Source organism: Ylistrum balloti, unplaced genomic scaffold (assembly GCF_031769215.1).
Source record: "Ylistrum balloti isolate Yb309-2 unplaced genomic scaffold, AGI_CSIRO_Ybal_v1 Utg369576, whole genome shotgun sequence".
NCBI lineage: Eukaryota > Metazoa > Mollusca > Bivalvia > Pectinida > Pectinidae > Ylistrum > Ylistrum balloti.
This window is the reverse complement of record NW_026781869.1, coordinates 297,214-314,697: the sequence shown is the minus strand read 5'-3', so window position 1 is coordinate 314,697 and position 17,484 is coordinate 297,214. Positions and strand designations below refer to the sequence as shown.

Genomic DNA, 17,484 nt, shown 5'->3' with positions numbered 1-17,484 from the left:
TCAACACATTCTGTTGCCTTTGTAGTTAGGATATAAACAAATACAGTAACCAATCTGTGTGTAAAAGGAATATTATTTGTTGATTATCGCCCCTTGCAGAATATCCTTGTATTAAACAACATACACGAGGCCTCCACATGTCATTCAAAGCAATTAGATTAAAGTGCCTTTTCAAAGGACACAATAACGATAGCAAACGCCGGGACGTTTTTTTAGCTTCATGAGAAACGCCAAACCACGACGGTTAGAGAACGTCAAACCATATTGAATTAATCTATAGTGTACGTATTACATACGTGAAACTGGTAGTCCACGCTTACAATGTGTTTAAGTTATTCTTCGTCCTTGATTCGTTCTAGTTCAATTTAGGGACGATTAGGAATCTGATATGACTGGAAATAAGCGATCAGTGGTTTAAATCGTTAGTTTTAGCTTGATATCAAAATATAAGGGGGACATTATTTACGTATATTTCACGTGTAAGTTCACAAAGTTCACTGAGTGTGTCTTCACGTGTAAGTTGACAAAGTTCACTGAATGTGTTTTCACGTGTAATTTCACAAAGGTTGTGTAATGCTTCCGTTGATCAAAACAAACTCTGGACTTCAAAAGGTCTCGCTGGAGTCATTTTCCAGTCGACTGATATTGCCTTGCATCTAGCCCAACGTTTTGAGATGAAATGGCTACAATGTATTTTAGTAACTGTCGTTTTTTGTTTCATCGTGGTATCGTGTTTCCTCCGTCATCGTGCGCCGTCCGCCTTACATAAACTTTCCATTCAAATTAAATCTTCTCAATAACCTGAAGGCTCAGGGTACTGTAGCATTTTTGGATGAAGGGCTACCAGGTTTATTAATATGAATGACCTTGTCCCACTTTTAAAGTCACAGGGGTCGAAAATGTTAGAATCTTTAAACGACTTTTTCTCAATAACCAAAAGACACAGGGTCTAATATTGAGCCTGTAGCATGTTGTTGCAACAAGCAATATGTCCGGTGTTAATGGCATTGGTGTAGTGCATGTGTGAAGAATATGATTCCAATTTTTTCAGAAAATGTCTTAATGAACCAACCAGTGCCTTCTAAGTAAGCTGTAGTGTAGTTGAGCAATTTATTTTAAGCCTATTTGGTCTCTTTCATATCTAGGTATTTAATGTCAGGTTATCTTTAAGGCCTGTGGGCCTCTTGTTTGTTTTATTTCGTTTTTTTTTCTTTGAATTTTGCTTGTGAAAATTGCATACATGCATGTACTATCGTATCTTTCTTTTTTAATCATGCAGATCTATTAATATATATTAGCTGTATTTGTTTTGACACTAAATCACACACTTGCATCGATCATTAAAATAATTAGATATCGGTTCGTTTGATACAACGCTTTAACTCCTGCTCTCTGCCTGTGTGATCTCTCGAACTAAGGCTTTGGTGTTTTTCACCTAATTGTTATCCAACGGGTGATGTCAATATCGATTACGTAAAAGTGACGTGTTTATGTGACAGCGAGGCAATAGTGACCTAAGGTACACCGAGACAAAGTCAGATAAACTCACATACAAAAAAGTTATTTCAATTGTAAAATAGACTTTTGACGACGTTTCGTTTTTATTTATCAAGTCACCTTTAACTGCCAAAAGTTTTTTTTTATATGAGAAACTATTATCGGAGAACAAGGAAGTATTTTTTACATATATACATTTTTAACATATTTTAAACATGCTCTTCACTGGAGTTCTTGTACTTAACGATCCCTTTAAATAGAAGTAAACTGAATTCCTGTTAACCGAGAACAGACAGGCGTGGTGTTATACTCAAAACCGTCCATTGTGATGAAGGCTGCGGACTTCCTGGTGCACATTGGAGGTGTACAAATATACGAAAATATCAACCTGTATACAAATCCACAATTGATGAAGCCAGCATGTTTCTTAGTTCTTACTGACCAGTATGGTTTCTGTTTTTTTCTGTTAAATATTATCTTTTTTTATACCACGTTAACCATTATTCATTATTTTCAAATTCATCTTGTGTAAATGTTCTACTCCGTTGCTTCAATTTCCACGGAGCGAATCTCTTATTGACAAAATAGAAATATGAAAGCCCTTAAAACCCTATAATGATATGCATCAAAAACCTTTGCGGAAATCCTTTCAGTACACGTGAGGGAATAACACCATATGAGATATGTTTACGACTGGAAAACTACGTGTCCCCGGATATGATGGTGGACACAAAAGTCCTGTTTCCGTATCCTTTATGTCTGTACGGGGGATTCCCCGTATGAGTTTCTGTGAATGGTATTGTTGTTAACACTGTAAAATAAATTGTATATTTGTAAAACCATTTTGAGACGTACAATCAATTTGTGTCTAGCCGAGCTTTTAAGTCTGAAAGATTGCTCTTCACTTAAGACCCCTCGCCCCCCTCCCCCTCCCCCAACACACCCCTTTCTGGAATCGTCCTATCGATTACAACGAAGCTAAATCAATATTAAGGAACATATGTAGATGTACCTGAAAGTTTAGTTACCCTGGTAAATGTAAACAGGGTTTACTAAAATGAACACTACTCCGTGGTCGTTCACCAGAATTGATTATTTGACAATGGTCAAATGGTAATAACTGATTAAGGCCTATAGTAGGATACATTGGGAGTTTCAGAAACAGTTACATGTATTACGACAACATAACGCGTATACCATGTTGTTTATTAGATGTTATGTATATGTTGTCTGTCCAGCCGTCATGCTCGCTGGTAACGCGTATATCATGTTGTTTATTACATGTCTGTCCAGCCGTCATGTTCACTTTTCTTGAATATTTACATTTGCGTTGTATTGTCTATAGATGAAGTTTACCAAAGCAAATGGCGCTTATATCAATACTTACGCTTGGGGGAATGGCTTCTGCAAGAATACCAGACACAAATGTAAACAGGACTACTTGTTGAAATTAAGCATCGCCAAAAAATCAACTTTATGTATAGTGTATATCATTCATCGTTTAAAAATTTCATCATGTGCCCTATTTTTGAAAAAAAAAAATCTAGATGCAATATCAGTAAACTTGAATATGAAAACAACATCGTTCTAATCAGGCGTGAAGAAAGAATTTTAAAGTACCAAACGACCACCGCCAGGTTGTACCTATAATAGCGTCCGAAAACTCAAAATGCCTTTTTGTAAAATATCTCTAGCGTCCCCGTCATGCTTCATATCGAATTCAACATTTCATGGCCAAACATTGCTTACACAGTACGAAATGGGTGTTTTCTCACTATCTCGATCAGCTGATTAAGCGGTCTTGTTACCACTTCAGTTGTGTAGCTGGTAATCTTAGGAATATGCAATCAGGGCTCGTTTTTCGCTAGCAGGATGTAAATGAAAACACGTTAATAATAAAGAAAAACCAATGTACATAAATACCTATATCTTGTTTTTTAGTCTCTGTCCGGTTTAAGGTTAGGTCAGACAAGGACACTAGATTAATCTGAGAAAATTCTAAAGATTGACAGCGTACAGTAAAATGCAATTTCGCTTCTCAATGCGTTAAAAAACGTCTTGTGTGAAAAGACAGTAACAGAGTTGGAGACCTTCATGTGAAAAGGCAAGCTTTTCCGAGGTACTGTAACGAAGTACATTAACAGTGGGGTATCTCTGCATACAGGTTTACCTCCGGTTTATAGGAATTTATAAATTTTATGACACTTATATCATTAAAGCAGTGATGATATTTCTTTCGTAGTTTTGACCAACCAGAATGGTGCTTTTTAGTCACTGCATTCAAATTCGCCAATTTGCGTGTTTGGACGCGAACGACGCTTAGGTTGAATATTTTGTTTTCCATCAAATACAGCCCATGTACATTTCTGTTTTTCTCTCATTTAGAATATATAATCAGTTTCATAAGCAATTCTTATCAACATAAAACGGTGCATGTTGAACACAATTATTCAAAATGGCGTCGTCTGGTTGTCAAACATAACTATATGACGTCAAAGAGCGTGCTAATATTTCCCGAACTTTTTTGTACACCACTTTATTTTATGATTATGGCTTTTTTCATTGTTTTTCCTTTAAGAATGTATTAAAAAGAAAATGTAATGGTTTCACGCAAAATATCCTACATATGTATATGTTACTTGTACGAAAGATTAAATCTATATCTTTTATTCGTGCTTCGTACTCGTGAACAAATAAATATATAAGATGTATCATTCTCATGAAATAAATATGTTGTTTAACGGGAATCAATTTAAATCTCCCTATATACCACCATTCTTCAAAACTTGTGGGACACGTCTCTCATCCGATAACATCACACCACATACAAATAACTCTTAAACAGGGGTCATGTGACATAGACGATGATATAAAAAGTAAAACAGAATTACGCCGTGTCTTTATTTACACATTGCTTGTCTCTCTAAAATGACGATTCGGGGCGTGTTGTCAATGCACACGGCAGGCAGAGCGTCCAGTGACAGGAGACCCAGGTAGGCCTTTAAACACAGTGTACCGTTGGGGCTATTTTGTTGATATGGTATCAGTCAAAACGTAATATCTTTTTAATTCTGTGTGGTACATAGCACACGGAAGCTATTTTGTTAATAGCTATAACACATATATCACTGTATATCAACTTTTTGTTAAAGATCGAATAGACATTATTTTTAACTTTGTTATTCTGGAGGGTCATTTAAACATGTATACTTATTCGATAATCAAATGAATGGGATGTCTTTTAAAATTAGTACAAATGTTTTAATGAAGGATTAGTTTTTCTATTTTGTGTAGATAACTGGTTGGGTCAGTTTTTTTTAATTTGCCCAAGTGCAATTGTAGTTATCCCGCGGAAATCAAAAATATAGAAAGTCTATCTATATGTTTACAGCTTTTCTTCATTAAGATACAGTTTCGTTTTAATATGTACCCATTCAAAAAATTATAAACAAAATAACGAAATCATTGAGTTTACCATCATGTCACCGTTTATTGTGTCAGTGCCACAGTAACAACACTGACATTTTTTTTAATATCACGCATACTTTCATATACCATTTGCTAAAGAAGAAAACCTATGTTTAACCTATTGAGATTCCGTAAAAGAAAACTTAAAAAATTTAATGAAAAAATGGCATTTTGTTTCGCGGAGGAATTTTAAAATGCTCGAAATTCCACTCTGGTGTGTGATATACGATCTCGTAACGCGGAAGTCCCTCAATCGTGACGTTATATCACTACGCTCGAGAGAGAGGGAGAGACTGTCCTCATCAATATATATTTATAGTTTTCGTTGTAAGTGATTCTGTAACATTTGTTAGTTTCTGTATCATTATAACTGGATAATCAAAACGAAATTGGTCAATTCTTAAATATGATCATTCATTCATTCTATAGTTCCCTGTGTTTTACGATACCTGGAAGAGAAAATGTATTTACATAAAGCAAGTAACACACAATATGATAGCACATCAGTACAAATATCGTACATAACGAATACTAGACTGACATATACTTTTTGATAATGATTTATATCATAGTAATGGGCACAGTGTTCTATATCTATGTGCTACATATACTGATAACTATATAATGATTTGTATGATGACATTTTAACATTTTGACTTTAATGAAAAACAGAGTTGGAAAACTTACTTAAAATATGGTGAAAATATATCTTTGCTTTCTATGAATAATTCATTGGAATTTTTTGTTTTTCTCTGTAGCTTTTGTTCCATATCAATTTACTGATACGTCTGATAGCACGACTAACCTCTGCTTCATTAATAATCATATCCAATTTGTCAAATATGCATTCGTTTTCCTTCAGGTCAACAGTAGACATACTGCTAAGTATGGTTCCATTACTGTTTAAATATTTTAAATTTTTGAAATACCTATGTAAATAAATTATGCCTGATGTTTGGAATTTTCGTTAAAATGTTGAAAAAAATGTTTTGAATATGGCTTTCTTAAATACTCAATCATATCACTGTAATGTCGTTGGTATTTTCTCGTACGTGTCAACTCCATTTTCATTTTTCCTTCTTTTTTCTATCAAGGTGCTGTGATTAGCTATGGATTAAAAAAAACAACATGCACAACTTTTTTGTATAGCTTGTACTGTAGCATATACTGTAGATTAAATCAGAGTTTGTCTTCAATGCACACCACACAACGTTTTTCATTCATCGACGAACAAAAAATATGTACACATCGTTCTACATCAGCCTTATGATTTAAAGGGAAATAAAGTATATCTGTTTAACGATTATCATAATCATTAAGACTTTGTCTAATTTCGTCATCATTATTGTCTATCCACTTGACTTTCACAAATACACCTGACATGGTTCTGCTCTTTGTGCACATCTTCCTCGTCACTTGAAGTACTATTCAAACTAAAAGACAATGGAGTGATCAAACATGAGTCTCCTGTTGTTGCTGATGAAGACAGGCGATCTGCTTTATCTCATCAAATCTCGACTCTAATTTATCACATTTGTTGGCTACAGGGACAAAATTAAGACTTAAGTTTCTCCTCTCTAATGTCGTGGTAATGAAGTAGCAAAGCTTGCGATGTGCTGTACTCAGGTCCTCATACATGTTACACTGTACCTCGTCCCACGACGGATGTACAATAGTAATAGTGTCTACTACATACATACGTAATTAAACTTCTTATGAATGTTTACATACGATTTCGTAAAATAAACATAGATTCGTGTGCAATTAAAACTGAGATAAGAATTTCAAAGACAGCCTTCCTGTACTTCGTGTTACGATTGAAAAATCTGTAGACAGATTGACAGAACATGTTTAAATATTATTATCAGAGATTTCTTTGTGGCACTGATACTATAAACTGGTGATCAATAATGTTTACCTTGTGAACTAGGCATTGGATCAGTGTAGCTTGGGAGAACGAGGTTAGTCTCAGCATGTAATTTGAGAAGGCTCCTCCAAACTTCTGCTAACTACCGCTCCACTACAGTCACCCCCACTCAAAACTGTCACCCAAAGGGCCCCACTGCATTTTCTCAACATAGCCATGCTGGTCGTAACAGATAAATCAGCATCACTTGTCTACTACACTAGACGAACCACCGTCAGACGTCTTCTCTTGGTTTTTGCGACTTCCTTTGTCTGTTCAATTCTTACGTCCCTGATTCTGTCGGCTCCCTGAATCAGTGCTCTCTACTGTCCTTGTCATTCCAGCTACCCGGTTACCTGACTTCTTGTTTGGCCACTCAAATAATTTGTGTCCAGGCCATTGAGATGTACAGCATACTACACAACTTCCCGGATTCTCTTTCTTCGCTCCACGTTTCGACGTAGATGAGCTTGAACTGTATTGCTACTAATCTCCAACTTATCACCATCACAGATTTCTTTGAGCCTTTTTCCTCAGCAAACTGATCTACCAATCTTGCCATCTCTTGCATGGAATTGGGAACTCGCTCTCTAAGAAAAAGTGTTAGACCTCTTTCTCAATAGTGCAAAAATTGATCCCTCACCATCAAGTCCATCAGCTGGTCGTCAGTCTGCTCTGTATTCGTCATCTCTACCCACTTCTGCAAATAGCCATCCAGCCTAATAGTAAATTATCCAAAATTTCCTCCAGGATCTGGTCTCTCAGACCTAAAACTCTTGCGAAAACCTTCTTCTGTCTTTTCAAATCGTATTAACAGGGCTTTCTTCAGAGAGTCAAAATTCCAAGAATCATCCACGGACAACCTTGTAAAATATTCAGAGCTCTTTTAAGTATTGCTCCAAGGTTAGCTCACCACTGTTCATGGGCCAACGCTAAGCAAGCGGACGGAACTTCAATGAAGGCATCTATGCTGTCACTTCTTCGACAGATGGAAGTTAAGGACCTCGAGCACCTCTTAATTCCTGTAGTTACTGAGTTCCTGTGTTGTTTTCTGTAGAAGTTTCTGTCTGACGTAGTTCCATTTTTTCCTCTATGCTCCCGCTCAACACGAGCTTCTTCTCGTTCTTCCCGCTTCGTTTCCATTTCATCCAACTCAAGCGCATTAGCTCCATAGCCTGTTCCCCTCCTACTCTCCTTCTACTCTCCTCGTATCTCTTTCTTCTGACATTCTTCCCTCTCGCGAGCTTGTTCTGATTTAACAAAACTCTGCAAATCGGATCCTTCGTATCCGGAGTCCTAATAGACCTGTATTAAGCCATTGATTGACGTCATTGTACACACAAAAATGAAATAAAAGCAGGTTATCTACAAAATGGACACCACGGAGCAATACTAACCTATGTAATTGCCTTGGCTTTCCAGACTCCTTAAGTTTTAGAACTTACCCAGATCCATTAGAGGTAGCGTCAGAAACAGGTACATATAAACCCACGAAATTTACCCCTAACAAAACCGAAACAAACCAAGAAATACTTTTCTTGCATCATTAACTAATGCCATTGGTGTTCCATTCCCAAGAGACAATATGCAAATCCCACCGCTGCTATCAATTTTGTAACATGGGAGATCGACGTTAGTCTCAGCAATTGGGAAAAGAATACGTAATAGCGCTAAGAAGTTGGAAATCAGATAATGAAACGCTACACACGGGCTTCCGTATTCAGAAATTGAATTAACATTCAAATTATTCAAAGGTTATTAAAATACATGATATTATCTAAATAACTTCCGAACACCAAATATAACTACTAATAACTTATAATATATGCCTCTGTCGGAAGTACGATGAAATAAGCAACATAAATTAACACAAATCATGATAGGACAGCGCATTAGATCATGCAAAACCAACATTTCAATGATGCATAACGCTTATAATTATCATTACATGTAACAGATAACTAACATAACGACACATATTACTTACAAATGTCTGTATGAGTTTCCTGTGCCCGTAACAATACTTTATCGGCCAATCGGTACACAATATGGTTCCTGCTGGTGCATGTTAACGTACCTACTGAACACCCATCGCGCCACAAAATGACAGCATTAACACGACACACATATAACACAAAATGATGAAAGGGGTATGCACGCGATCGTGACAGTCAGGCTCATAATTATGTAAATATATCTGACAGAGATCGAAGCCTCGGGAATTTCTGAACAAGCATTGAATTTTTTTTTTACCTAAAACATTGACAACTGCTGCATGTTACAAACAACAGTTGATATATCACAGCTATGTTACTGACTACAGTAGTATATATATATTAGCTACATGTTACTGACTACAGTAGTATATATATATATATTAGCTACGTGTTACTGACTACAATAGTTATATAACAGCTATATGTTACTGACTACAGTAGTTACATAGCAGCTACATGTTACTGACTTCATAGTTATATAGCAGCTACATGTTACTGACTACAGTAGTTATATAACAGCTACATGTTACTGACTACAGTAGTTATATAACAGCCACATGTTACTGACTACAGTAGTTATATAACAGCCACATGTTACTGACTACAGTAGTTATATAACAGCCACATGTTACTGACTACAGTAGTTATATAACAGTCACATGTTACTGACTACAGTAGTTATATAACAGCTACATGTTACTGACTACAGTAGTTATATAACAGCCACATGTTACTGACTACAGTAGTTATATAACAGCCACATGTTACTGACTACAGTAGTTATATAACAGCCACATGTTACTGACTACAGTAGTTATATAACAGATCCATGTTACTGACTACAGTAGTTATATTTTTTCTGTTTTGTTTATTTCTTTAACTTACATAATGAGTGTTACAGGTTTAAATATACAGGATTACGACAAGTGTTTCTCCTGTGATTTTATATTATAGAAAATCGGTTTTCATAGTAGTTTAGATTTTCAACAGTTTGATATTCTTATAGTATTTTACAAAAAGTACGATTTTATATTCCATGATTAAAAACATTTTTTCTGCTTCGGTCTTTTGATCTAACCACGAACATGGTTTCCGCCCAGTAAAAAAAATACCGACGAAATTTATCAATAGATGAGTGATATACTGAAATCCATTTGTATTTATACAATTTGTAAAATTAGGCGCGGATATTGACAGTAAAATCATTACTTATTCTAAACAGGACAACATGACGTTAGCATTGGCATTTTGATATCGATGTAGTAACCATACTGTGCACGATTGTTATTGTATTGACTAGTGGGTTTAAATGTCAAATGTTTAACGCAGAAAATGGACTGTGTTTTATACATATATATACTTCATACATTTCAACATATGGATACTTAATGCCATGCACGGATTTTCAATACTCGCATTTTTAACCAAAAAAAAAAAAAAAGATATTTGCTAGAGAAAAGAAGATTTTTATATATATTGTTAAGCCGATGATTGCTATTCTGTCAATGTTTAAGCAGGACGTAGACACGTCATTATGTATATGAACTTATTATGGAGATCACGTATCATTTATGTATATCTTGTGCACATACTTCCGTCTCGATAAACCACATGCATAAGTTTTCCAATCTTGGCCGATAACACTGAAATCCAAAGCGTTACAGATAAGGTCTTGTTTTTGATCGCAGATCAATTGGCTATATTACGTCACGATGAAGTATTGTTCATTCATATGTATGTTTCACGCAAAACATTAGGCACTTAGCCACACTTTACAGTTCTGAAATCAAGATACTATTCAAGATATATATGACAAAATACTTGTAGATGTTAATTGCATGTATAATTTTTTTTCGGCGTGCGTTTTGTACAGATCTAAATTTTGAAAATGAAATCAGTAGCTTTGAGTTGCCTACAATCTGTCGTGAGAGGCGATATCTCTTACACAATTACTTCGTGATAACAGCTTTTACTGTCGCCTTTTTATCCAGATTATTAATACAACATTTCCTGGAAATGATTTGTATTTCATTAATATGGTCCGGAAATTTGGCATGAAGCTGATTTAATAATCGGATGATATTGTCTTTGTGTACATAGACATGTAATTATACTCAGCGCAACAGTTATTTTTAATATTCCATGTCTTATTCAAACATTCTCGACTTGTGTTTAATGAAATTCTGGCAAACCTTGCATAGTACATCATTATTACTGTGTTACGTTCTCAAAAATAATACATTAAAAGATAGCACAGCTTTTTCCGGAATAAACTCCGCAGATTTATGTGAATGCTTGAATTCCTTCTTTGTACCAATTAGGTTTACCTTTAAAAAATCTATTTCCTGTGATTTTACGTAAATGGAAACTTATCATTTTAATTACTATAGCTTAATTGATTGATATTTCCAGGCCTAGCATTATGACGAAGCAGGCAGTCGCCCGGAACATTGGAATCATTGGAACTGGCAACTTCGCACGTGCGTTAGCAAATCGGTTATTCTATGCTGGATACAACGTCATCGTCGGTAGCCGGAAGCCTGATGACCGGACGTTGGCATTTGTCGACGAGTGTATGTGTAACATCAATATCACTACGATTGAAGACTGTCTCAAACGTAATTCCATCATCTTTGTTGCAGTCCACGCCGCAAACTACAAAGATTGTCTATCCGCCCACACAGAAAACGTACACGGCAAAATTCTAATAGACGTGTCCAACCGAGACCATCCTAGTAAAACCGACAGCAATGCGGAGTATCTCAGCCGGCTGGTCCCGGCCGCCGTCGTGGTGAAGGGTTTTAACGTCATTTCGGCCTACGCCATGGAGATTGACAGCAGCGGTGGCAGCCGACAGGTGTTCATTGCCAGCGACAACAATGAATCGCGGGAAAAGGTATCGGTGATAGCTCGTGACATGGGATTTTCACCCGTTGACATGGGTCTATTACAGTCGTCGAGAAAGATCGAAGCGTTTCCGTTAAAGCTTTTGCCTGCATGGAGGGGGCCGATAGCGTTCGCGATTGGTGTTTTTAACATCTGGCTTTTGTATATCATTTTTATTTACTTTGTCGAAAAGACGGCTTACCGTTGGGATCAAATCTTTGTGAAGGTGCTGAACAAACCGCTGTGTATGACTGCAATAACTCTGATATCCTGTACCTACTTACCTAGCTCTGTGGCTTCGTTTTTTCAGATCTATTACGGAACTAAGCACATTCGTTTTCCGGCATGGCTCGACCGCTGGTTAAAAACACGTAAGCAGCTCGGGCTAGTGGCCTTTACTTTGGTGGTAGTGCACGTGATCATGTCCGTCCTTATCATGAGTCCGACATACTTGAGTTCATGGTATCAATCAACGTCCCTGACAATTCCGGGCAATCTTACCCACGACATTCAAGTGCCTATCAAGACGTGGATGGTGTGGAAAGGGGAGGCAGCATGTCTCACAGGAATTCTCGCATTTATCTCAATGTGTTTAATTGCCATCTCCACCATACCATCCGTGACTGACACACTCAACTGGCGGGAGTGGAGATTCGTCCAATCAAAACTCGGACATCTCACCTTGATACTGTCACTTGGTCACGTGGTAATAATGGGAGCTCCTGGTTGGTCAAAAGGACCCGTTGCAATGGTTCGATCAATCACGTTTTTGAGTTCTGTTCTACCGTTTTTGACACTTCTGTTCAAACTTGTGCTTAGCCTTCCGTGCATAAGTTGTTACGTAAAGAAAATACGTCGCGGTTGGGAGCGATGCCCCGCCGATTGTAGAGCAGAATGTGCTCCACGGAATAGAAAATCATTCACCCCAGGATACGTGATCGTACCGCGAAACAATGATTCTGATAAAGGTTCAAATGACGTCATGATTCCAATTGAGGAAGGAACAGGCTGTGCTTGTGAAAATACATCAACTGTGTGATAACCGCGGGAAAACGTGTGTTTATTAAGTACATTAGCATTGATATGTTCTCGTCTCTATGTGTGTATGTTTATTTATATCTGTTCTGTTTAATGTTTTGTTTTCTGTAGTGTAATAAATTTAGTGTTACAAGAATAAAGTGCTTTTCACGAAATTACCTGTTTGTAGTTACTCGTTATAGCCGCTAACAGAGCCAGGCTGTGGTTTAGAGATATGTCCTACTCGACAAGTCACTCAAATGTCGTCAGTGTCGAAACAGTCTTGTACCATGTAGTTAAAGCTTGAATGTTTGATACTTTAAACCGAATCATTGCATACTTCATTTTCTTTACAACAGTTGTGAATTCTTATGTGAACTTGGAACTTTGATGAAACAGTCCTGATCGGCATGGAAACACGTAAAGTATTACTGGTAGAGGAAAATGGAGACATGGTACATGTATGATAAGGTAGGCGAGACCAAATATCCCTACATAGGTTCTGACAAAGAATAGAACTGCAGTTTTAAAGTAGAGCGGATTTCCTTTGTGTTTGGATAACGGAATAATGTTTGAAAAGTGTTAAATACCGTCTACGATGACTGCGACAATGGTTATGTCAATACTTTATATCGAGTGATTATTGGATTGGAGTGGATCTACAATAAACATCTCACGTTAACAGTTGTAGGGTTTAAAACACTGCATTCATAATTCAATGCTTATCCATTGACAGATCGGCCTATCTTAAGGGGTTTCCTCAGAACGACCTTCGGCGTCTAGTCAAGTATTTTACCAGACAGAAGTGTGATTGCTATAACCGATGTTAACATTGCCATGCTCAGTAGAATTCGTTAATCTCTTAATCCTCTTGATCTAGTAACAGGTTAACAGCGGAAAAAAGTAAGCCCAGTATATATATATACATGTGAGATAAGAGTACTGGTGAACATCAGAGAAAGGCGTGAATATACACGTGCAAAATAAGATTACAGGTAAAATGCAGAGATGAATACCAGTTAATGAAATATCTTAAGAAGAGAATGTACGCAGAAAATCAAATCAATAACATGTAATACACAACATGGTGTCGAGAGAAACGAAAAAACATACAACAAAACACGGCATCCAGAGGAAAAGGCAAACCCATTGAAAATCGACAAACAACAAATTACATTGTAGCGCATACAGAAAAAATCTCACAACCGAACATGACAACCAAACAAAAATGACAAAATTTACAACAGAAAATTGGTTCCAGAAACATACATCTACAAAAGAATACGACGTCCGGAAGAAGGGCAATCTTCCAGCAAATCACGTGGTTCAGAGCGGGTGGGGGTACAAAGTTAAACGAAGCGAGACGTCCAGACAACAAAGTTCTGCGCGCAAAAGTTCGGAAATTTCAACTTACGAATAGCCACAAATGTTGAAAAACGTTAGGAAACAAGGGACGAAATGTAGACTTAGGAAAAGCGTCTAACAACGAAGATTTTTTATTTTTGTATCTCCCATTAAAAGATGTCCAGGAAATAAAAGACGAAATCTAAATTTAGAAATAGCGACTAATAACCAATTTTTTTAGATTTCTGTATCTCCCTTAAAGAAAGCATTGAAGAAAACCACCAATGTTTGTAAAATATTGTCAAAAACCCACTATCCCGTTAGTGATATGTACATTAAAAACGTGGTCAGATATCATATGAAATGCTATATCTATTGCCTATTGTTAAAACGAACAACTGATCTGTGGAGTATATTGCTACAACTGGAATAGTCGTTTGGTCAGAGTTATCTCCCTTCGCGCGTCCAACGATCTTGGGTCTCTCGATCATTGTCGAAAATATATTGCATACAAGCATCATTTTAATTCATTACAATTTCTGTGGAAAAATGAGAAATAATATAGGCGTGTTTACGGCTGTTAAAATATTTCTTCTTTCGCATATTACTGTCTAACTTCGTTGGTTTTCACATTTTTTTCTTCGTCTTTTTTCTCTTTTCGTTAATGTACAATGTTTATTTACCGTATAAATTGTTTCATACGGGATCAAGAGTTTATCGACGGTAATGTTGTCACACTGATGTAGCTTGAAGCGATATAAACAAAATGTGAGTGTCGATAATGATACACACATTGATCTCCAAAACACATTGATACATTACTTTCAACAGGAATATATTAACCATGTCTATATGTCTATATATGTATAATTCACCTATCAGAACTTGAAATTGAGAATCTTTTATATCAGCTGCTTATTTCGATTTTTTTCATACAGCGAAATTGAAATTAATGTCTTCCAATAAGCTGTATGATAAACGTGATAACTTCTATTTCTCTATTGTTAATTTTCCATTTCTAGATAGTATATTCATTCTTCCGAAGCTTATGATGTTGATATGTTAAGATTGGTTCCAATTATTATGATATTCGTGTCGGCAGCTGATAAACTCGCAACACAAGATTCCGAAAGATGCAGAATGATAAGATTTATTTCTGTCCTATTAGTTTTAGTCGGTTGAAAAGTTACTTTTTTTATATTGCAGCAATTTTAGTTACGACGTTTAGAATTGATAATGGCTTTTAGCAAAATTGATTGTATAACAGGAATTTATACCTAAAGTTACAATTGAAACGTCGTTGATGTACCTTCAAGTGTTATCCTGAGGACCAAGTGATGTAAGAGCGACATCTTCACACCTACATACCATATAACAAATGAATTTAGCAAAAAGTTTTTTTTTATTACTTATAACAGCATGAAATGTAGTAATTATATCATGACTTTCATTCTCGTGTTAAGATTTTGTGGTTTTCACATGTTTAAGCCGTCACTGGCCAACTACGGTATCCTCTAATGCGGCTACTCCTTCTTTCAAATATTCATTGATGAGATGTTCACGTTTAAGCCCAATATGACATGATTAATTTTGATTTTCAGTCATCATTACGGCGGTATCATGTTGTCATAGAGAGTGTTTGATGAGACTGACAAGGAACTGATGTCACTTAGCCCTAGGGGGCATCACAGTCGGAAATGACATTTCCCGTCAGGAATCGTGTCAGAATGGATTTCAAAACATTTATAAGATGGATCTAGTTTTGAATTGAATGCTTTAATATATCTAAAATACTGAAAGTACCAGGAGGGCCTAACGACAAGACAATATCAATGGAGTAGAGTTGAATCCATTTCAGTGGATAATTTTTTTCTTACTTTTTCTGACGTAAGGTGCTAGAACGGTTTCCATTTTTAGACAGCTGTCAACGAGGAATAAACAGCGAAATATCAAGATCAATTATATAGCTATATAGGTCGATTATATTTGAAATATCTGTTTTTGTGTGACAGAAAATTACCCCTTTTATGTTTTTAATATTGTTCTACAGTAGTAATGCGCATTTAAGTCTTTGAACAAGAAATACGTATCAATTACGAATGACTTACATAAAACGAAAGAACGAAAGTTAACTAGGTTAGCTAATAATTTTGAGCGCCACCTCATTTTGTGAAGGTGAAACATGTCTGTTCTGACAAAATTATTGATCATGAAACACATTCCCTTCAATAATCGCTTAAAACATCTCTGTAAAATCATCTTAAGAAAGCAACACAACGAATCGAGCTATTTCAATCGGAATGCCTTGACAATTTACGTTAACGAAAGACGCATGATATGGACAGACAGGGATACCACATGCTGTCGGTTTCGCAAATATCTCTGACAAAACCGACAACCGCAGTTTTGTGAGTGATGCCTAGCATACACCATCACCTGATCGTTTGCGCCAGGTTGTCATATGACAACTCACATACCTTTAACATCTCTAGACATTGATTTTAAAGCGATAACTGCGATCTAATACCAGTCGAACTCATACCAACAGGTGCTATCATATGTTGTACGATGCTAGAAATGGTAGACGTAGTGGCGGCTGGCCGTCCTCTTTGAGAAAGACATAAATGAGCGACATCTAATTCCCAACCACTGTGATATAATCACGTGACACGTACTGGCCAACTCCGTTAAAACGGAACAGTTTCCGAATCGCAATCTTGATTATTTGTCTTCATATCTGGATCAAGACGTTGTAGTACCATTTAAGTATATTATCACTGCTGACTTATTTATTCCTTTAAATGGCAGAAGGTGGAACTGTTGGAGCTTATAATTCTAGAATTTTAGGTTTGATCGAAAAACATGTAACTCTGTAGACAAAGGTGATTATTGTAAATCTAAACGCTAATTAGATTAATGGACCCCTCCCCCAAGAAGTACAGAAGTGGAGAAAATCGGAGCGACACTGCTGTAAAACTAAACCGACCAACCACCAGAAGTTGTCCGGAGAGTAACGTCGGTTGATAAGTGCCGGTAGAGATGTGAATTCCCTTTACTAAGCTTTTCATATACAGTGAAAGAAAGGTTTGTTAACCAAGTGCAGCGATTACTTGCAGAATAAAATCAACATATTCAGACAGAAGATTGCTTTTGTGAATTGTGTTGATGTATCTCTACCATGACTGCTGACATCAAATACGATGACAAAGCACGGACGCAGCTCACATCAGCAAAGATAATCGCGAGCTTGTAATCAAAGTCCTCTGAATCCTCTTCCAGTATTTGTGGTGAAGCAACGTCTTGACGCTCTTAATCACTAACAAGTGTTCAATGAAATCAAGTCCAAGGCCTACGTTAGACCATTGTTAC

The 17,484-nt window shown here is 36.5% G+C and overlaps 1 protein-coding gene across 1 annotated transcript in view; it reads left to right on the top strand.

Moving 5' to 3' along the window:
* LOC132565339 (metalloreductase STEAP4-like) overlaps nt 1–12,947 on the top strand; it is a 36,630-nt gene extending 23,683 nt beyond the window's left edge. The window contains exon 2 of the mRNA XM_060229990.1: nt 11,281–12,947. Within this exon, the coding sequence (XP_060085973.1) occupies nt 11,281–12,793 (1,513 nt within the window). The 3' untranslated portion in view covers nt 12,794–12,947. The remainder of the gene's footprint in view (nt 1–11,280) is intronic.
* The last annotated feature ends 4,537 nt before the right edge of the window (nt 12,948–17,484 follow it).